We start from the raw sequence: 23,202 nt of genomic DNA on the forward strand, positions 1-23,202 counted from the left end.
TTTAGCAAAGCAGTTGAGTGGCTCATGGGAGGGAAAAGCAAACCAAACCCATGTCCTGTACAGTAGTGATTGGACAAAAATATACAGTCCAAGGGAAATTATAAGAACTAGTTCCAAAATGAGACAAGCTAGATTCAGTATCTATCCTACTGTTCACAGGACATGTTTTTTTCTTTGGGTTGGTTCCAAGACCATCCAATAATTTTCTTCTAATAATTTTTCTAGACTTAGAACTGTGAAATTATGGAAGTAAATGTCTCAGAAATCATAGATTATCCCTATCACTGGCAGCAAATTAGTTTCTATGAATAGACAAAATGATCTGAGAGTATTGCAGTTACAATTAACTATAAACTTAAAAATAAGAGGCAAAGTCACAGTCTCTCTGTATGAGAGACAAGGAGCTACAGGCTCCAGCCAACTGCTACCAGGATGTGTGTGTGTGTGTGTGTGTATGTGTGTGTGTATGTGTAAGAAGCCAGACATTGTCTCTGTCTCTAGGGCAATCTATTAAACCCAGTGATATCCATCATTTTACCCTAACATCACTGTTAAGAACACCAGTTCTGCAACCTACACAATGGGAGAAAATTTTTGCAAGCTACCATCTGATAAGGTCTAATATCCAGAATCTGCATGGAACTTAAACAAATTTACAACAACAAAAAAAAAAAAATCAAAAAGTGGGCAAAGGATATGAACAGACACTTCTCAAAAGAAGACATTTATGTGGCCAACAAACATGAACAAAAGCTCATCATTACTGGTCATTAGGGAAATGTAATTCAAAACCACAATGAGGTACCATCTCATGCCAGTTAGAATGGCGATCATTAAAAAGTTAGGAAACAACAGATGTTGGTGAGGCTGTGGAGAAACAGGAATGCTTTTACACTGTTGTTGGGAGTGTAAATTAGTTCAACCATTGCGGAAGACAATGTGGTGATTCCTCAAGGATCTAGAACCAGAAATACCATTTGACCCAGCAATCCCATTACTGGGTATATACCCAAAGGACTATAAACCATTCTACTATAAAGACATATGCACACATACATTTACTGCAGCATTATTTACAATAGCAAAGACTTGGAACCAACCCAAATGCCCACCAATGATAGACTGGATAAAGAAAATATGGCACATATATACCATTGAATACTATGCAGCCACGAAAAAGAATGAGTTCATGTCCTTTGCAGGGACATGAATGAAGCTGGAAGCCATAATTCTCAGCAAACTAACACAGGAACAAAAAACCAAACACCACATGTTCTCACTCATAAGTGGGAGATGAAAAATGAGAACACATGGACACAGGGAGGGAAACATCACACTGGGGCCTGTTGCAGGTTGGGGGCAATGGGAAGGAGAGCATTAGGACAAATATCTAATGCATGCAGAGCTTAAAATCTAGATGACGGATTGATCGGTGCAGCAAACCACCATGGCACATGTATACCTATGTAACAAACCTGTACGTTCTGCACATATATCCCAGAACTTAAAGGGGGGGGTTAAAAAAGAACACCAGCTCTGGAGTCAAATTTCCTGGGTTCAAATTCCTTTTCTACCCAAGGCTGGATTACCCAAAGGCAGACAAATCACATTCTGAGGCAGGCAGAAAATCAGATACCAACACCTTTTTGGAAGTTAAATTTGTTATTGAATGAAAATTCAGTAGTAAACATTGGAAAAATCCAGACTCTGTTGAACATATTTTCATCTATTTTCTAGGTGACATTTTGTTTAAATTGTAAACCATTCAGGAAGAATAAGTTCCACAATGTTTTCATTGCTGTGGGCTTCAGTTAAGCCCTGGCTCTTCCTCTTACTCACTTCGTGACTTCAAAAAACTTATTTTATGTCCCTTAGTGTCAGTTTCCTCATCTATGAAATGGGGATGATACTAGTACCTACCTCAGAGGTCTGCTGGGAAGATAACATTAAATCACTCACAGTAAATAGCTCACACAATGCCTGGAACATACTAATCACTCATTATGTGTTAGGTGTCATTACTGTTCTTTCCTTTGACAAATATTTCATGAACACCTTTCATGTGTAAAGCCCCTGGAAAAGGGTACTAGAGAAATAAAAGGAAATTATCTAGAATTGGGAAGGATATGCTGACAGGATTTAGCAAAAGACATGCCCTAAATTAGTTCTCCTAATGCGAAGCCACTCTACTCTCAACGAAGCCTAAGGAATGATATTCAAAACAAATAACAATATGGTCTAAAAGTAAATGGCGAAAGTAGCTAGGCATACACTCGTTAATCCCAGAGACAAATCTCCAATGAGAACTCCCCCTAACCGAAGAGTCAAGATGGGCTAGAATGAGATTAAGAGAAAGCTCAGGGGATGCTGGGGTGTGGGTTGATTAAGTGAGGATTGCGTCTCCTGCACCCAGTAGTCCTGTGAATCCAGAGTGAAGCCCACTGTGCCTGTGGACCCCCCACCACTGACAGTGCCTTGATTCCATGGTGACCAGAGGAGTCAGATGCCTGTTTTGTGGTATGAACGAATGGGCATATAGACTTAGTAGCAGCTGTTAACGTGACTTTGTCCTTTGGTTGAAGGGCAAAGGGCAAACCCTGGAAGATGGAGCTAACCCCAAAGACCCAACCTCACAGCTCTGTGACACTCAGTTTGAGCACATGCCATTTTTCTTTGGGTTAGGTTATACCCAAGAATCCTTCCAGAAGTCGGAGAAAAAATGTAGAAAGGGCTAGGATACTGCTGACAACTACCATTATTGATACCATGTCTGGGAAAACATTGACATTCTCTAAATATACAAGGACTGAATGCTAACGCCAAGGGGGTCAACACTGAAGTGAGATTCAGCGCCCAGGATGTGCATGCTAGACTGGACACCGTAACAGTCCACTATGGGACCAGGAGAAATCAAACAACAGCTTTGCGAGGAAAAGATTTGTATCCTCATGTCATGGATGTGAAGACAGAAACACAGAGAGGTGAAGTGATTTTCCATAGAACCAAAGCTGGCCTGGGGCTCTCTCCACTATTCCCGCGTGTCTCGCTTGCTATTTGAAAACTTCTTAAAGCATAATAAATTAGAAGCCTTGTTCAGGGATGGCAGGGATGAGAAAGGGATAACAGGTTGTTATAGGAACCCATGGTCTTTAGAGCTATTGGTCAAAAATAGAAGCCTCAGGATGGCGGGATGAAAGATCCTCTCTGGGAGACTAAGAGGTGAAGTCTCTTGGGGAAAGCAATAGTGTAAGCAGAAAAACAATAAAAAGAAGCACAAGGCACCTTTTTCAGAAAGGGGTTCCATTTTTTCTTATGACCTTGGCCACCATCTAGTCAGGCTCCAGATACTGAGCACACATGGCCAAAGCCCCGTGGTGGAGTTGCCGGCATGACGCTGCCTTTTTTCTCCCGCCTTGCGGGGCATCCTTTACTCCCTGGCATGGAGGTACACTTGCATGGGGTTTTCCTGCCACTCTGGTAGGGAGGCCAGGCTGTCAGCCACCTCCTTCTGGATAGGCCAGCCCCAGGCCTCAAAGAAGGGAACCAGATTCTTCTTCACTTTTTCAGAGAACTTCTTCACCCATAGATTCATCCTGCCGGTGTTGTCTTTGGGGAGGTGAGAGAGGGTCTGGTACTCAGCAAAGAGCTGGGTGAATGGCTCCCACCCGAAGGCCTCTTGGAGCTGAAAAGGGAAAGAAGGAACAGAATGAGGTGTCAAGTTTGCAAAAGTGACGTGACATATGCATTCTTAAATACATTTGATTCACATGATCACCTCCCCTCAATCGTTACCTTCATCCTGGGTATGTGCCCCTATCTCCCCACTCTGCCCCTGCACAATAATGCAATCTCGTTGGCTCATTCCACCTCTTGGCTACAAAACAACACCCCCTGAATCTAGTGGGGGTGCTCAGGGGAAACCTAATGTCTGAATAGAGGTAAATACTCAATAAATGTCCACTATTCGTATCTTTAAAAAATTGTCTTCCCGGATCTCAAGTGTTTTCCTCAGCATCAGGACAGGTTTGGGCCTGACTGAGATGAGAAACCCTCACTTCCTACATATTTGGCCTATTGAGATTCTAAAAGCTGCGAACCTCCAATACTATACTTTCCAGACATCATAATAATCCTTATTTTTTAATAGCCATCTCAGACCTGTGACTATCTGCAATGATACAAAGTTGCTCCATAGAACACTGCATTTAGGGCAGAAAAAGAAAAAAATCCAGCCTGTCTTGAGGGGCTAAAAATGAGAGTGGCTCATACTTCACAAGGGGCAGCCCTCCGGAAAGCCCTTGGCAGAAGGCCCTTGTTCACTAAGATTATACAAATTTCCAGTTAGCCGGGACCTGGGGTTTCACATCCCCACTCTCCCTTTAATAGATGGGCATTCTCTGACTCTAGCTCGTAAAAGCCCAAGGACAGATAACACCACCGAAGCCAGGCCTCCCTCAGAGTCTCACTGTTGTACCCTTATTATTGCTCATCTGTTCTCACTGGCTTGCTCTTTGACACTTATTAATCAATACATCAATAAGTTAAGCATTTATTAAACATTTAACATGTATTAGACATCCACACACTGCCAGCTACTGTGCTAGGCAAACATCATTAAGAGCTCTTGTCCTTCTGGAGAACACTGGCCAAAGGGAGAAACACACGTAAATAAACACATTGCTAAAACTGTTGGTTTATCAAGGAGGCAATGTCCAGGAGAGAAGGGGACAACAGAGCTGAATTTGGACAGGTGACTTGACAGCTAATGGACAAGATGTTCCAGCATGATTCAGCAGCAGGAAGCAAACAAGGGGAGGCACAGAAGCCAAAACAGCAAGTTGTGTCCATAACCATAAGCAGGTGGGCATGCCGAAGGGTAAATGTGGAGGTGAGAGCAGTAGGAGATGTAGCTAGAGGTGCTGGTAAGGATGGTCATGAAGGGCCTCCTATGCCCTGCTAATGAGCTTTGACTTTACCCTATATGTGCTAGAGAACACTGTAAGCATTTTATAGACAGAGTATTAACATTATTTTGTAAGGAGTGTAAGGAAGATGGATCATAGAAGATTGAGGCAAGATGCTGGGACAACTTAGAAGGCTACTGGAATACACTGAGGGGAGACTAACGAGACCTGCGCTAAGGCAGCAGCGGCACGGATGCTGGGGAGAAGGCCTCTAGCAGGAAGAGGAGTCAGAAGGTGACTGTTTGTCCTGAGGCCAAGTCTCAGACTTGGTCTCTCTAGAGCTATTGAGAACTGATATTCGGGGCTCCACAGTGAGTAGGTAGCAGACTAGGACAGAATTAGGGCTTAAACTTACAGTTTAGGGGCAACCTACCATTGTGGTCCGTGGTCCTGTATACCCCCAGACTGGCTATCTAAGGATATGGAAATGAATGCGATACAAAGTGAACTCATTGACTGGGACTGTCTCACATTAACTCTTCAGAAAATTAGTGAAAGGCACAAAAAACTAAGAGAGGGTACGGCAATGCAAAAGCCTGGGGCTTGTCATTACGTCCTGATTTTAAGTTCTAGGTCCTTCATTTAAATGGGGGCTACTGGACAGGTTGCTTAAATTCTTTAAAATAGTGTGTGCCTCTGTGAAATGTGGGCCAGACAGCTCCTATCTCTAGAGCTGTGGGAGACATTGCGGGAGATCTGAAAGGGGAACAGCATTGACAACTCAAAAACGTTGACATTCAATGCCGGGCTAGGGGAAGGGGCAGGGATTTGTGTTTATTTCACAGGAAGTAGATTTGCTTTATGAATTCAGTGTTCTGCTATTGGGTTGACTGGTTCTTCATTTTAAATCATTTTGGCTTCAAGTGGGGTGATGGATGCTGAGACCTTTCTTAGCAGATTTATCTCCAACAATGCCTTCTTATTGTAATGCAGCTGCATTGCAGACACCCTCTGTTATTATAAAAAAGCATAACTCATTTGATTTATAAAACTCAGGTGAAACAAAACAAAACTAAACAAAACAATGACCACTTATGGAACACTTATTAGGAGACCAAGAACAAAACCAGTGAGGGCAAGACCTGTGATTCAGCTGCAGGAATGTCTAACAGAGTTTCTGCCCTTGAATAATATGCTACGTTTCTATTTTTTTCAGAATATTTTTCATTTCCTCTTACATTGCAAAATCAGAAGGTGAGTAAGACAGGTGCCATTCCCTCTGCCTTAGAGGGGTATAAGCCAAGAAGCACCACCATGCGGCCCAGTCCCTCTCATTTCCAGGGGAGGTGGTGGTCCAGGCTGGTGGAGTGGTGAAGGAGCTGGAGAGCTACTGGGGTCCAGGTCGCTACATGAATGAGGGGTCTGGTCATCCCCTTCTACCAGAATTTCTGCTCAGTACCTGTAGATATGTTTCCAGGGCTGTCCACACATTCCAGTCACACAGGGGGGCTCCCTTTCCCAGGTGGGCCTTGATTCTCCTCTCTCGCTCTGGAGGGCTCAGAGCCTCGTGGGCCTGAGCCCTGGGGATCCCCAGGACTGTTTCATGCACGTAGACTGACCAGAGGTTGCAGGTGGCCTCAGTAGTGTGTGGGGGGAACTCCCATCCATGCCGCTGTTGGTTGTGGCCCAGCTCATGGATGGGGCCCCACACACCCCTGCTCCTCATGTTCGTCTCATTGATGATCTCCTTCACAGACTCCAGGTGGCACATGATGGGATATCCTGAATGCATCCAGCCTGGGAACACAGAAGGAAGAGATGAGCATTGAGGAGGGTCCCCCCAAACTATCTCCTTCATTCTTCTCCATTATGGGACTTTTCTTCACCATCCTGGTTATCCCCAATAATTGCAGAATCTCTGTTCTGATTGGAAAGCAAATAGCTTTCCCCTACTTGGTCAGAAACTGAATAGTACCCAATCCACTTCTTAGTCTCTCACATCTGAGTTGTGGCCTCCTCCTCACTCTGGCCCTGGAGAATTTGGTTATACTTTACATAGTCATTCTTGCTGTAATTCGACACCTTTATTTTGTGTGTGTGAGTGTCCTTTACATGTCAGTCTGAGATATGATGTCCTATGACTTGATCTGAGATCCTTGAGGGCTAGAACAGTGTCATCCTTTCTTCCCCATGTATACTACTTTTGTCCAAATTTACACTCTATCACAGAGATAATTTTTGTCCTTATTTGAAGGTATAAAAATTGAGGTCCAAAGAACTTTCCCCATGTGGGATCCAGAGTTCCTTATTTCTCTTCCTATGTACCTCTTTCTCTTTAACCACTCAGTACTTACCATAAACCTCCTTACATATTTCCTCTTCATTTTCAACTCTGGCTTATGTTTGAAGAAAATAGTTGATTTTCTATGTTGTCCTTGAAATGAATCTGGTTGCCATCTATGAATTCCCAGTACAACATTTTCTGAGATTGTTCTACCGTCCAGTGAAATCTCACCTTGTAGATGTCAATAATTTGTTTTTCACATGTAAACATTCTTTCATCCTCATAGTGGTCAATGTCTTTTATATCTTTTTCCCTTGCTTTACTAATAAAATTATGCTTACACATTTTGGACATTCATAAAAGGCAAAGTAATAGATACATGGTTTCCACTGACTAGGAGGATTCCCTGGGAGCACCCACCAGCTGAGATCTGCACATCAGCCACAATCCTCTCCGGACACCAGAAAGGGAAGGGCTCAGCCGCCAGCCTGGCCACAGCCTCCATCATCTCATCCCAGAGGCGGAGCACAGGCTCGGGGTCCTTCAGGGCCTGGAGATTTGTGGTTGGCACTGTCAGGATGATGTTGTCCGTGGCCAGCTCTCCCCAGGGAGCCAGGTTCTCCTGCATCTGCCTCTTCCACTCCTCTAGCGATGTCTTACCTGGGAATAAATATCATGGAACCTACCACACCCACTTCCCCAACTTCCCTTGAGCTGAAAAATACCATTTGAACTCTGGAAGAACACTGCAAGTATGAACCACTATCACAGGGGTCTATAGGCTGTCAAGTGAAGAAAAGGCTTCCTGACTTTTCTCTTTGTCTGCCCTGAAGTCTCCATGGACACAGGGTTTTCCATATCTCCTGCCTCCATGTTCTCTACCAACAGTTCTTCCTCTTTCTCTCCACCAAACCTCATCCCTCTCCCATTTAGCAACCACCCCACAGTTCCCACAGCATCTGCCGCTCTTCCTCCTCCCTGAATGTTCGCTCCACTTACCCAGCTTGTAGTATGGGGCAGGCACAGCCCCCCTGATAGTGACAGACACAGGGCCTAGTTGGCTGCCCTTGGGCACGATGATGTAGAGGAGGCCACCCCAGAGGCAGGAGACTGACCGTTCGGTCCTGTCCATACAGCATTGGTGAGTCACCACGGGGGCTCGAGATAGCTTCCTGGCCTTGGTTAGGTCATCAGTGTGGCAGCCAATCTGTACCTGGACAGGTGATTCCACCAAGTGTTGGAGGAATTAGAGTTCTTGTGATGCCTTGTGATGTGTGTGTGAGGTTGTGTAGATGGAAGATATTAGATAAACATGCCCATGAAACCTCAGCTTCCCTTTTTAATGTGCTAGGCATGGAAACTTCTCAAATTTTAGCACTCCAAAATCATTTGGACTTCAAAGCATGTAAAATCATTTTTCCAAGGATTTAAACAGCTCCACCATAAATCTTCACCTGACATGAACTGGTGAGAGACCAGGCTGATCCTGGCAAAGGTCTTGTGTCTTTCTGCCAGGCAAAACCCTGGGCTCTTCTAGCAGGACCTAAGCTAGTCTGGTGACGCTGATGTTGGGGTTGAACCGGGGGGCTCTGCTCTGTCCTCTGTGAACACACAGGAGGCCTGTCCAGAGCGAGTGCGAGTGAGGTTGATTCTCTCTCCCTCTTTGTCCAGAGCTTCCCTTTCTGGCCGCCAGACAGGTGGAGATCTGTTTTGTCTGGAGTCCTGGAGTTGCTTTTCTTAGGTTTGATATAAGCAAGCTCCAGAAAGAATGCTGACAGAAAAGAGACCCTAGCTGTGGTAGGAATTGACCTCCAGAGTCAAGAAGGCAGGATGAATTTAAATTCTGATGTAGGGCATATTTTGGAGAGTGATGGGATTGTGCACAACCTTCAGGTGTCAAGATAAAGAGATAAAACCAGAGTTTGTGCAGAATGAGCTTGCTGACACACAGCCCAAATTTCTACCACATGTTTCATTCTAACTCCCTCTGAGTTTGCACATGGGACCCATGAGGAGGCATGAAGAGGTAACTGCCCATGCCCGAAGATTTTCCAGCCCTTCCTTTTCCTTCTATCAATCACCTACTAATCACAGAATCCACTCCCTAAACCTTTTCTAATAAAGTAACTCTTTAAAGTAAATACAGTGGGACAGATTTGAGCTGGGCTCCTGTCTCCTTGTTAATCAAATTGCAATAAAATGTTTTTTTGTTTTTTTTTGGTGAAAAACTCAAGTGTCATAGTTTTGGCTTCTAGTCCATTCTGCACTGAGCTTCTTTTGCTTGATAACACGAGGCACTTCAGTCACTCACTTAGATGCCCTGAAATTTAGCTGCTTCATCTGTAAAATCTGTAAAATGGGCAGAATAATCCATCTCTGTACTCCTGGCAGCATTGCCATGAGCTGGAACTAGACAGTGGATGAGAATGACACAGCTCTAGGGTTTTGAGAGGTGGCAGATGTGGGTGTTCAGACCTTACCCTCAGGCCAGCACAGGCAGCAGCTTCAGACAGTGAGACTTCTGCATTTTGTCCTTCCAGGAGGTAGAGCCCAGTACTCACCCAGCAATCACTGTTGCCTGACAAAAGTCATAGAGAAGGCTCAGTTTTTCCTTCCTATGTGACTACATCTCCACTTGGGGCCTCCCAGCCCCTCCCAGTGGTACAGCTTCTCCCCTGTGTATCTCAAGTCATCCATACTTCTCCTTAGACTCATCCCTCTTAAACCTTAAGCAGAGTCCCAACCCCCATCTTCTTGAAAGTACCTGATAAAGAATGGAGTCAGCCGGGCCCAGTGGCTCACACCCGTAATCCCAGCACTTTGGGAGGCCAAGGCGGGTGGATCACCTGAGGTCAGGAGTTCCAGACCAGCCTTACCATTATGGTGAAACCCCATCTCTACTAAAAATACGAAAATTAGCCGGGCATGGTGGCATGTGCCTGTAGTCCCAGGGACTCAGGAGGCTGAGAGAGGAGAATTGCTTAAACCCAGGAGGCGGAGGCTGCATGAGCCGAGATTGCACCACTGTGCTCCAGCCTGGGTGACAGAGTGAGACTCCGTCTCAAAAAAAAAAAAAAAGAATGGGGTCAATCTTCCTGAGGGTAAGTACCTGCAATGTCCTGTGTACTGTCAGCCAATCCCACTTTCCCCTACGTCTTTAATGTTCTGGGCACTCTCCTGTTTTCATACCTGGGTTGATTCCGTCAATCTCCACGGTGATGGGGTGTTTTGAGGGGTACAAATTGGAGGAGCAGGTCCAGGTGCCAAGCCCCTGGGCCAGCTGGGAGCAGTCGGTTCCAGAGTGAGCCAGCCCTGTGACCAGGGAGAGCATGGCAGCCTCATAGGAGTCACTGGCAACTGGATTTTCCCGGCTCACAGCTGGGAGGCCCGACCCTCGTAGCATCTTCCTCAGGAGCCTGTGCAGGGATATGTAAGCAGGGACCCCCTCCGCAGGAATCTGTAGGAAGGCTGCACCATCAACTCTCAACTTTGCCAGACAGCTCTTTTCCAAGTTCCCATTCTCGTGGTTCAGTATAGCCTGGAATTCAGAGAGCGCCTTTCGGAAGTGGTAGCTTCTCATCTCAGGGGTGGGAACGGGGAAGCAGCCTGCTTTGAGAGTCTGAGGCAGGATGCTGAGGCCAAAGCAGTTGAGGATGACGTTACCAGGGAAGCCAGCCAAGGGGCAGTGGCCAGGGTTCTGGGAGGCCCACCACCAGGCCTGGCCCCCAATCAGCAGCCCGCCACCCTCAGCCACAAACTCCTGCAGCTGCTTAGCCTCCTTGTCACTGTACGCCTTGCAGCAGTAGACACACAAGTCGCTGTTCAGATGGGGCTCCAGGCTGCATTGCAGGCCATGCTCTGATAGGAGAGGACACAAATCTTTTAGATTTGTGTTCACCCCAACTTTGCCTGTCTGGCCTCTGGCCAGCCAGTGCACCGCATTGAGCAAGAAGGGCCCCATCTTGGGAGCACAGAGCAGGCACTCGTGGGCAGCCAGGACCACTCGGCCCTGGCCATAGCGAGCAGCTGCCAGGAAGCAGTTGAGTGAGGCATCCAGCCCCAGAGGGAAGGCCAGGGCTCCATGCACCAGCAGCTGTGAGGGGACTCCCCCTGTCCTGATGTCCAGCTCTGAGATTCCCTCCAGGAGCTGCTGCTGGTCCTGCCTGACATCCTCCCCACACCTGGAAGAGACAGGAGAAACAATGAGGCTACAGTCAGTTAATGAGCCACTGAATCGAACTAATTGAATAGAGAAATCTATGTGCAGGTAGGAAGATTGCATGGTTCATGCCAATCTTCACATTCTTACTAATATTAGGATTTTAGCATGTTAATATCATTTATTTTTATCATGTTTATGGCATATTTTTTCACTTTTTTACAACGGATGGCATAGTATCATTTAATTGGCAATGTTTAGTCTTTCTTTCTTTCTTCGTTTCTTTCTTTGTTTCTTTCTTTCTCTTTCTTTCTTTTTTTATTTGAGACGGAGTTTCGCTCTGTTGCCAGGCTACAGTGCAGTGGCACAATCTCGGCTCACTGCAACCTCTGCCTCCCGGGTTCAAGCGATTCTCTTGCCTCAGCCTCCTGAGAAGCTGGGATTACAGGTGCGCACCACCACGCCCAGCTAATTTTTGTACTTTTAGTAGAGACGGAGTTTCACCATGTTGGCCAGGATGGTCTCAACCTCTTGACCTCGTGATCCGCCTGCCTCAGCCTACCAAAGTGCTGGGATTACAGGCGTGAGACACCACGCCCGGCCTGGTCTTTCTTAATGATACATAAAATAATGGCATTTCTCACAATCAATGTTGTCATAGATTTGAGGAAACGCTATAGAAGTAGTGCCCTTACTTGCATATCTTAAAATCCACATTTTCTAAATGAACACCTCCAGGAATTCCTCGCATTTAGTCAACCAAGTGTTGAATATTTTGGCTTCAGTTTCTTGACTTTTAAAATAATTAAACATATAAACAAATTAAGTTAGAAAAACTAGTTAATTATGCCCAGAGAAAGTAGTACTGCTTATGAATTTCTCGATCTAACTTTCTGCAAAGGAAGGCTGTAAAAACACCAAATTTGGACTCTCCATAGGATAGGTCTGATCTAGGAACACATCACAAGTAAATTGTTTAACACTACACTTGAAGATTTATACAAACACACACCGTTTTAAAAAATTCACTTAGATCTGGTTAGAGTATTCACTTCTTATTAAGGAATGGTCAAAATGTAATGAATCAAGAGAAGTCTTTGTATTTCAGGAATTTTTTTAAAACAATTTGTATATACTGTAAATGTCAAGCAACAGGAGGTTGGTTAAATAAATTATGGTTAACAATAGATTGCAAACCATAGTGATTAAAATAATTATTAGATAATTTGAAAAATGCTTAATGGAAAAACTTTAAAAATTAGATTCCAGGATACCATGCTCTAAATAAGCCAAATTTTGGGAGAAAAAAATCAAAAACCATGAAACTAGACATAGAAGCAGAACCTAAAGCATATTTGTCAAAATATCTTTGTTAAAAAAAAATGTCTTCAGTGATCGTCTTGGGTGGTGGGGTTTTTTTTTTTTTTTTTGGCTGGTGGGAATTTAGGTCATTTTAATTATCTTTATAAAATTTTATTGTCTCAAATTTTAAAATTAACATCTATTTCTCTTATAATTAAAAATTAAATGTTATATTTCTTAAAAAGTATAGTTTATTTATTCCAGTAGTAAAACATTATTGAAAAATGTAACTCTTGTGCAGATTCTCTTTAATATCTTTTCAGCATGAAAATGAGGAGATGGCATGTCTTAGTTTTGTCATTCCATTTTCAGACTCACATGGCAAATGTCATAGAGTTCAGGTATCAGTTCTGCCTGTGGCTTTTTGTTAACTGTTGGAACTCAAGATATTTTGGGGAGTTAATGACATTGAGCTACAAGACTTAATAATAAAACATTCCACTCTAAGTGTTCTTAGCCTTTTCTCACAGGCACCTGGAAAAGCCTCAGCTAATGGTAGTAAAACTTCAATATGGAAAGCTGCAGTTACCTGCAGATATCCTCTCCACAGCTACTTAAAATGATTGCATACATTCCTCCATGTGCCCACACACGCATACAAACCACAGTAGCATTGGGAATCTAGGAAGTGACTAGAATGTTTGACAAAAGCTGCAAGAACCACATAGAATTAAAGAAAAAACCCAACAACTTCTTAGCATAAAGGCAGCATAAATAAAGTTAAAGAAGGTCAGATCATATGAGAGAAAAATATTTGCAACAGATTGAACAGATACAAAATTAGAATTCAGAATATATGAATAATTCTAAGGATAAACAGAAAAGCAAAAAACAGAAAATATTTTTAAAGTATATTCTCAAACAGTTCATGAAAGATGAAATCCAACTGAGATATTCAACATTTGAAAAGATATAAACACACAAATGCAAATTATATATAATAACATTTTTTACCCAGAAAATTAGTAAATGTTTCAAAAGCTGACAATATTAAGTGCTGTCAAGAGTGTGGAGAAAACTAATCTTTCATAAAAACTGGAGATCAATTTGGCAGTATCCAATAACATTAAAAAGAGAAACAGCCTATAGTAGTATACATGGAGGCAGTACTAGGAAGTTCACTGCAAATTGTTGGTAATAATGAAAAAGTATGAAGAAGTTAAATATTCACTAATATGAATGCAAATAAAAATTGGCATTTAATCATACGATGGATTACTATTTATCAGTCAATAAGAATAGGTCTGCCTATGTTAATTAACAAGGAAAGATGTTCAAAACATTTGTTGAGTAAAACAATTTCAAAAATAGCAGAACTTGGTGATGCAACTTATGGAAGACACAATGTAAAGCAAAGTAAACGTACGTCAATATATGTCCAAAATGTCAGGAAACAACCACAATAAACTGATAAGAGTGTTTTCTTTTGGATTGTGAGATAGAGAGAAAGGACTAACATTGAAGGAGATGATCAAAAGAGATTTGCCTCAATAATTTGTTTCTTCAAAAAAGGAGAATGTACAATTATATTTCTCAGGTAATTAAACATTAAATTTAAAATTTAAGATAACTGCTCCAAAAATAGAAGTAAAATGTATAATCTACAAATGTGTTGAGGAAATTTAAGAAATGGATAAAACTTAGTAGCAACCAAGGAAAAATGTAAAAAGAAATAAAGCTTAAAAATAGAAAATAAAATTAAAAGGGGGTAAGAGCAAGAAATACATTTGAATCATCACACTATATATGAACGTATTGAATTTCTATCTAATACAAGCTGTTAGATTAGGTTAAAAACATCTGGATATAAGCTGCTCATAAAAGACACACCTGAAACTAAGTCACATAAAAGCATTGAAAATGACAAAATCAACAAAGTTTTATTTTAAAAAATACAAAAACAAAAAAGCAGACATATCAGCATTAATAAGGGATGCAAGTGATTTCAAAGAGGAACAAACTAAAAATGAACATTTTCTATGGATTAAAGTTACACTCTAAAAAAAATAAAATTTTTATTTATTTTTATGTCCTGCAAAAACACAATACTGAAAGGAAGAACTGCTACAAAGAAAATAAAAATATGAATTGACATTACATTTGGAGATGGTAATGTATTCTCAGCATCTATTGGAAAAAAAAAAGGTGGAGATGATTTGATCAGAATAACTTACAAGCTTACTTACAGCCAGAAGACAATTGTCCTGCATCCTGAAGGCAAGACATTGAGACCCTAGAAGGTTGTGCTCTGCTAACTTGTTGCAAAAATATAAAGTAAAAAGGTGGACATTCTCCAACATGATACATTAACTAAAAAATCAATGTGCAGAGCACACACACACATAGATAAGCATCTGAGATGATCCATATCAAACGTTTAGGATTGGCTACCTTGGTCCAGAGGCATGAGACTGGAGCTGGTGGTGTGGGGAGGAGGATGAGTTGCCATTTTCCTCTCTATATTTCTGTACTGGTCTGCATTTTTTCACAATAAACTTGAATTCCTTTTGAAATATTTTCATAAAAAGGCATTTCTTAAAAGAAAAATAAAGAAAGAAAGGAAAGGAGGAAAGAAGAAAGGAAGGGGATGACAGAAGGAGGGAGAGGGAAGGGAGGTGGGAAGTGGGGAGGGAGGGAGGGAAAAGTGAGTAAGCATAGCAGTTAGGATATCAGGTAAATTTCAGCAGATGATTTGACAATATCCTAAGGGCAATACTAATGATCTCAGACAGCTAGTTACCAATATTTAAATCTTGTATAATATCTGTTTACAATGTTTAAGTGTGGAAAACAATGAAAGTAGCTGCTATTTAATAAGGTTTAATATATGTTAGGCATTTAACATATGTATTATCTCTTTCAATAATTATAGTAAACCTGAAAGTTACTATTCTCACTTTAAAGATGGAGTTTGGCTAGGCAATTTTCCCCATGTTTCCTAGCTAATAACTAGCAGGGACAGGAAGCAAACCTGATAGAGCAGGAGCATTGTCATCTCGGATAAACACCGAGATGGATAACATCTCGGATAAACATCAGCTCCCTTTCTAGCCCCATGCATTTCAAGGAAATCACTTCTCTTCTCACTACAAGCAGCCAGAAAGAGCAGACAGTAAAACACAGATAAGACAGCTCAGGCACAGAGGGAGGTGGGAGCAAAGTCTCTTGGTTAACTGCCAAACTTCATCTTCATACAATGGGCCCCAGTTAAACAGTGGGCCTTAATAAGCACATTCCTTTCCCTTTGGGTGCACTAAGTTAGGGAAGCTAAAAGATAGGAAGCTAAAAGTGGGGTATGCCTGCAGCTGCAGAAAGATGTATGGGAACAGAGACACAACTCTCCCTGCCAGATAAGCACAACAAAGAGACACAGAAGCAGTCGAGGCCTCTGATAAACTCTCCCACCCTGAATCCTTAAAAACTCTTTGTCTGTAAGGGAGTGTGTCTCTGACCTAACTCGGCCAGAAGCCCCTCTCAGGTTTATTTTCTCTAAATTAAACCTGTCTGTGACTGTCAAGCCATCTTTTGTGTTTCTTTCCTATTTCTTTAATTTTTACCAAATCCAGGCTGGCTTGTTTCCAAAGCCACTGTTATCTACACGCCAGAACTCTATCACTCAATTACTGAGTCTTTGATGGCACCTACATCTGGGTACATGGTTATCAACAGGTATATCTTGTGCAAAGGAAGCTTTACAGTATGTGAAGGTGCGAACAATACTGTGGTTAAGAAAGGAAAAGCATGTGTTACGTCAGAGCTTGAAGTGCAGGGGAAGCCACTGAGGACTAAAGGAAAGGGATGGGATGGTATGGTTAGGAAATGTTTGCAAACCACACCTGAGCAGACAGGTAACATGGGTGATAGGTTTCTGAATGCCGATTAAAAAACTGCCAAATTAGGAAGGTACAGCACTGAATAAAAAAGGTAAGTGTGAAGTGCGCTGCTGTCATTTTCACATATTGAAGGTAAAACATCTAACAATTTATATATTTTTTCTTGAACATAAAAGTAATGAAGTCTACTGGTAGTAATCAAATATATCTTCACTTAGCTTGTTTTGTTTTTCTGTTCAGATTGTATATGATGTAAAAATACTTTTCTGGATTTATTTCACTCTATGATAAATATAAACAGGACAGAAATACCAGAATCCAGAAACGATGTTTTCTTAGGATCTATAATGTCAAAAAAAGGTCTAGAGAGAACTATGTTGATCAGATGCTGTAAAAAACATTTTGAAGACCTGCAGCCCCCAACACTTGAGTATCTTTTTTTTTTGTATTTTTAATTCCTTAAATACAGATAAATCATAGTAAATAACAAAACTTTAAAAACTGTCTTCATCATCACTGAACCATATGGGCATAGATGATCAGAGAGGTGACTTGAAATTGTAAATGTATTTTTTTTCTTTTATTTTAAGCTGGTAAATACAGGGTAAAATCTCTTCAGGTCTCAATCATGCATATTAGACACACAATTTTATTTAACCTATTTAACCTGTTAGATTTAAGAAAATAATTTGGGAAACTCACTTTTGTAACAAATTGCAGGTACATAAATTACTCATTTGGAATAGTCAGAATACAGATGCTACTCACCTGTGAGCACAGATATATTCATATTTCTACGTCAGACCAAAATCCTGCTTAAACATACAAACATTCCTAACAATGTCATAATGTTTACTCTTTTCCTGGTTTAATAAACTATATTTCCAATATTATTGGAAGATTATTGTTAGAATTGAAGGAGATAGTACAGGTTGAGCAGCCCTTTTGGAAAATGCTTGGGACCAACCAATAGTGTTTCAGATTTTGATATTTTTCAGGTTATGGAATATTTGCATACACATAAGGAGATACCTTGGTGATGGGACCCAACTCTAAACACAAAATTCATTTATGTTTCCTATACACCTTTACACAGAATCTAAAGGTAATTTATACAATATTTTAAATAAGTTTATGCATGAAACAAAGTTTGTGTACATTGAACCATCAGAAAGCAAAGGTGTCCCAAAAGTGGGATTTTCCACTTCTGCCATTATGTTGGTGGGGCTCAAAAAGTTTTGAATTTTGGAGCATTTCAGATTTTGGATTTTTGATTAGGCCTGGTTTCCCCACTCTTAGGGGACCTAGTAAGCTAGGTCCACTCCACCAAACCACAGATGGAACTCACATGGGGAGTTTACACTTGAAAGTTTTTTTTCTTGTCTATCCATCCAATTTGTTCACTTTTCTATGAATTAGAAAGCATTAATTGGTAACTATTGAATTTGTGATTTTGACTATTTTCTTTCCATTGTACATGGGAGGTTGACTGGTGTTAGGAGCTACTCCATCCTGGGCCACCCATCAATCACCTGTTTTCCTTGGCCAGTGCATAGCAATGTATGTCATCATCATAAAAACCTTCCACATCCAGCCATTTATTAATTATTTTTCATTCATTTTGTCAGATTTGGTGGAGAGAGCAATTCTGGGATCTAGCCTCATTTCAGTTTTTACCTGGAAACTACATTCATGGATCTTGAATATAAACCTCATAAACCTTCCACACAATTATCTCTGTCTCTGAGTCAGATTCCCAGGAACCCAAGCTGAAACAAGTGGCATTTAGCAGCGCCTAGCGAAATTACGTATGAATTTCCTCCGTGACTCAGGAATCCCATTTCCAGTGATATGGCAAAACATAAGGACACGTACACAAAGGTATGTGGTGCTTGTAACCTGGAACTCCTTGGACAAAGACTTTCCTACTCTACAGGACTGTGTTGAGGACAGAGAAAATAAATAATTCTCAAGAGAGTCATAAACCTAAGCCACTAGTATACATTTACAATTTTTACTTAAAAAATAGTGACAGGTTCTCACTATGTTGGTCAGGCTGGAGTGCAGTGGGTATTTGCAGGTGCAATTATAGCACACTGCAGCCTTGGACTCCCAGCCTCAAGAGAGCCTTCTACCTCAGCCTCTCGAGTATGTGAGTACGTGTTCATCAGCATGCCCAGTTACATATTTACTTTTCTATGGGCAGCTGCTAATATGTTTCAGAGTAGATTATACTGTGTGTAAGTGTAATGGGTGGCTAGTTGATATCTGAGGTTAACTTTTCCTCCAGACTCTTCTGTCATGGTATAACAGTGGCAAGTGCCTTTGGATTTGCTTTTAAATATTAAAGCAACTGCAGTATCCTCCTGTTATATAAACATAGGTGTGCCCTTGGGGACAGGATGTGAGAGGAGCTTTTGTTGGTTTTTAGAGACTGCCCCACTCCTTGGCTGGCAGAGTTGGGGGAGGCCAGCAATAAACTTTCTTAAGAAGCTCCAGGGCCTTCCAGTCGAGATTTGAAGTTAACAAACCTGCTGGGTCAGTCCAAGCACCTTTGACCAAGATTTGTTGGCAGGAATGTTCACTGAAAACCTCTAATGGGACTCGCTCTGAAGGCAGGAGAAATCTGAGCCAGAGACTCAGACTCTGACCTTCTGAGACTCTCGAGGAGTTGGTTAGCTCTGGCTCTGTTGTTGGCTGAGGCTGGAAGGCTCTGGCACAGCCCTCAGCCCCATATTCCACAGTAGGAAGCTGTCTGCAGGATTAACACTAGTATATGAGGCTGCCTTTTCTCTTGTTATGGTTTTGGATGTGTATTCATTCGTATTTTTTCATTAATTTACATAGTTTACAAATATTTGTTGATCTCTAATGTTAAGTACTCCAGGCACTGAGAATAAAGCAGTAAACGCAACAGGCAAGATCACAGAGCTCTATATTCTGGTTGATTAGACGGGCCCTAGCAAGAAACAGTGGAGATAGTTATAGAGAGTGATAATGTTTAAGGAATAAATGGAGAAATGTGATGAAGTGAAACTGGATGGACAGTCCTAATTTCAGTATGGCCACTGGGAAAGACTGCTCTGAGGAGGGTGTTTGAGTTGAAACTAATTAAGAAGAATAAATTGGATTTTCAAGAGCTGAGAGAAAGTCCAGAATAGGAACAAATGTTTTGATTTTTTATAAAACAAGAAATCTAATGTTACATGTTGTGGTCTTTACATTGAGGGACAGTTCTAAAATACTTTAAAGATGTGTATGGATAATATATGTTATCACCAACCCCCCAATACTCAACTAGAAAATATCTGAATATGCAAGAAAGAGGAAATAGTTAAACAAATTACAGAACTTATGCTTAAAACTTCTCATTAAAAATATCACATGTAAAAATAGGAAAATGTTTTTAAGGAGAATACAAAGTAGCAGCATGTAATCACAGCTAGCAAAAATGATGTATTGATTTGTAAAGATATGCAAAGATAGAAGATATGTAAGCATAAACATTTTGGCTGAGGACATTACAGAAATTACAAATATTCAAATACTTTAGTGTCATATTGTTTTTTCAATAAAGGTTTTACAATTAATCAAAACTAACAATGTGGGAATTTATTTTTATATAGTATTACCTGTACTTTCGCTACACCTCTCTTAGTCCTAAAATATGGACTTAAATGCTGTGGGAATTCCAGTGCCTAGAATAGTGTCTAGAATTTAACAGGCACTCACATATTTTAGATAAATTAAAACATGGATACAAGATACTAGAAAGAGGAAAAAAACTGATACGTTAAGAAAATTTGTTCCTTTCTCCTTTTTGTTGGTGAATCAATGAAAACAATATAAATGATATCAGGTCAAAGAAAGATATCTTAATGTGATCTGGGCAGAAGTTTTCTATTGTTTAAGGGTTCTGAAAAGGCAAAGAGGTAATATTAAAAATGTCTTTTTCGTCAATTTATAATTATAGAGTATTTGGAAAGGACAAAAGTATTTGAAGATGAAACCAATTACCAACTTAGCCCCAGAGACACATTACTAATATTTTATTATATTTTTTTCTAATGTTTTATTTTCCTGGCTATACATGTATTGTTTTAATGAATTTAGCATCATTTTAATGCAGAGCTGTATATTTTAATTTTGTCTATTTTATCATGAATATTTTTCATTTCCTTTAAGAAGTCTTTCAACATAGAATTTTTAACAATTGCAAAATTATTCATTCAATAACTATAGGATATGCTATACTTTATTTAAGCAATCTTCTATTACAGACACATGTTTCTTCCAGTGTTTCACTTAACAGTGAAAATACTGTTAAAAAATATTTGCCTCATAGCCCGACTTCTCCCTGTCTCCAGTGCTTCTTCCTTCACCTTTCCACAGCTGCTGATCCTGAGAGCATGCCCTGACAAAACTCCCACACATTTATCTCTGTCTCTGAGTCAGATTCCCAGTAACCCAAGCTGCAACAAGGGGGACTTAGCAGTGCTTAGCGAAATTACATATGAATATCCCCCATGACTCAGAAATCCCATTTCCAGTGATAGCACAAAATATAAGGATACATGCACAAAGGTATTCATTGCAGCACATGTGTAACAGTAGAAGTACCAGAAAAATAACGCATACTGGAAACTCAAGTGCCTGTCAATAAGGGACTTACTGAATAAACAATATCATATCCATACACCATGGTATAATAGAGTATACAGTGTATCTCTATATACTATTATGGGGCCATATCCAGGAAATAATGTTAAGTGAAAAAAAGTAAGGAGGAAAAAATGTATAGAGTATGTTATTGCCTTATCCAGTGAAGAGAAGACTACTAATATGTGTGTGTTTGTGGATATATAAACAAATCATGGAGCATTAACCATTAAAAAAAAGCAGGGAAGGAAGAAGTGAATTGTTTGAAGGAAACAGGGACAGAATATAGGTTTCTTAAGATTTTACTTTGGACCCAGATTACTATTTTACATAACTTTAAACAAAATTAAATTACACAAGCAATTCCAAAACTAAAAAATAAAATAACCAATGAATTGACATGTACATCCATTTAGTGGTATAACCACAAAGAGAGGAAGTATTGGAAGTGACTTTAAAGATAATATTGTGACTTTATATATATATTTTATATATTTAGATGGGGTGGAGCCAAGATGGCCGAATAGGAACAGCTCCGGTCTACAGCTCCCAGCGTGAGCGGCACAGAAGACGGGTGATTTCTGCATTTCCATTTGAGGTACCGGGTTCATCTCACTAGGGAGTGACAAACAGTGGGTGCTGGACAGTCGGTGCAGCGCACTGTGCGTGAGCCGAAGCAGGGCGAGGCATTGCCTCACTCGGGAAGTGCAAGGGGTCAGGGAGTTCCCTTTCCTAGTCAAAGAAAGGGGTAACAGACGGCATCTGGAAAATCAGGTCAGTCCCACCCTAATACTGCGCTTTTCCAACGGGCCTGGTAAATGGCACACCAGGAGATTGTGTCCTGCACCTGGCTCGGAGGGTCCTATGCCCATGGAATCTCCCTGATTGCTAGCACAGCAGTCTAAGATCAAACTGCAAGGTGGCAGCGAGGCTGGGGGAGGGGCACCCGCCATTGCCCAGGCTTGCTTAGGTAAACAAAGCAGCCAGGAAGCTCGAACAGGGTAGAGCCCACCACAGCTCAAGGAGGCCTGCCTGCCTCTGTAGGCTCCACCTCTGGGGGCAGGGCACAGACAAACAAAAATTCAGCAGGAACCTCTGCAGACTTAAATGTCCCTGTCTGACAGCTTTGAAGAGAGTAGTGGTTCTCCCAGCACGCAGCTGGATATCTGAGAACGGACAGATTGCCTCCTAAAGTGGGTCCCTGACCCCCAAGCAGCCTAACTGGGAGGCACCCCCCAGTAGGGACAGACTGACACCCCACTTGGCCAGGTACTCCTCTGAGACAAAACTTCCAGAGGAACTATCAGACAGCTGAATTTGTGGTCTCACGAAAATCCACTGTTCTGCAGCCACCACTGCTGACACTCAGCCAAACAGGGTCTGGAGTGGACCTCTAGCAAACTCCAACAGGCCTGCAGCTGAGGGTCCTGTCTGGTAGAAGGAAAACTAACAAACAGAAAGGACATCCACACCAAAAACCCATCTGTACATCCCATCATCAAAGACCAAAAGTAGATAAAACCACAAAGATGGGGAAAAAACAGAGCAGAAAAACTGGAAACTCTAAAAAGCAGAGCACCTCTCCTCCTCCAAAGGAATGCAGTTCCTCACCAGCAATGGAACAAAGCTGGATGGAGAATGACTTTGACGAGTTGAGAGAAGAAGGCTTCAGACGATCAAACTACTCCGAGCTATGGGAGGAAATTCAAAACAATAGCAAAGAAGTTAAAAACTTTGAAAAAAAATTAGATGAATGGATAACTAGAATAACCAATGGAGAGAAGGGCTTAAAGGAGCTGATGGAGCTGAAAGCCAAGTTTCGAGAACTATGCAAAGATTGCAGAAGCCACGGGAGCCGACGCGATCAACTGGAAGAAAGGGTATCAGTGATGGAAGATGAAATGAATGAAATGAAGCGAGAAGGGAAGTTTAGAGAAAAAAGAATAAAAAGAAACGAGCAAAGCCTCCAAGAAATTTGGGACTATGTGAAAAGACCAAACC

The 23,202-nt window shown here is 41.4% G+C and overlaps 1 protein-coding gene across 5 annotated transcripts in view; it reads right to left on the bottom strand.

The window, feature by feature from the left end:
* Window positions 1–705: 705 nt before the first annotated feature.
* The window catches only part of TCAF2 (TRPM8 channel associated factor 2), a 36,640-nt gene continuing 14,143 nt past the window's right edge, over window positions 706–23,202 (bottom strand). For 4 of the 5 annotated variants that reach the window (XM_055284362.2, XM_063642319.1, XM_055284364.2 and 1 more), the window contains 6 exons: window positions 10,378–11,369; window positions 9,669–9,766; window positions 8,188–8,401; window positions 7,609–7,848; window positions 6,364–6,701; window positions 706–3,682 (listed from right to left, as the gene is read on the bottom strand). In XM_055284362.2, the coding sequence (XP_055140337.1) occupies window positions 3,428–3,682; window positions 6,364–6,701; window positions 7,609–7,848; window positions 8,188–8,401; window positions 9,669–9,766; window positions 10,378–11,369 (2,137 nt within the window). In that variant the 3' untranslated portion in view covers window positions 706–3,427. Of the gene's footprint in view, window positions 3,683–6,363; window positions 6,702–7,608; window positions 7,849–8,187; window positions 8,402–9,668; window positions 9,767–10,377; window positions 11,370–12,042; window positions 12,252–23,202 lie in introns of those variants that run through there. The other variant, XM_055284365.2, reaches the window with a different exon arrangement.

This window comes from Symphalangus syndactylus, chromosome 6 (assembly GCF_028878055.3).
Source record: "Symphalangus syndactylus isolate Jambi chromosome 6, NHGRI_mSymSyn1-v2.1_pri, whole genome shotgun sequence".
NCBI lineage: Eukaryota > Metazoa > Chordata > Mammalia > Primates > Hylobatidae > Symphalangus > Symphalangus syndactylus.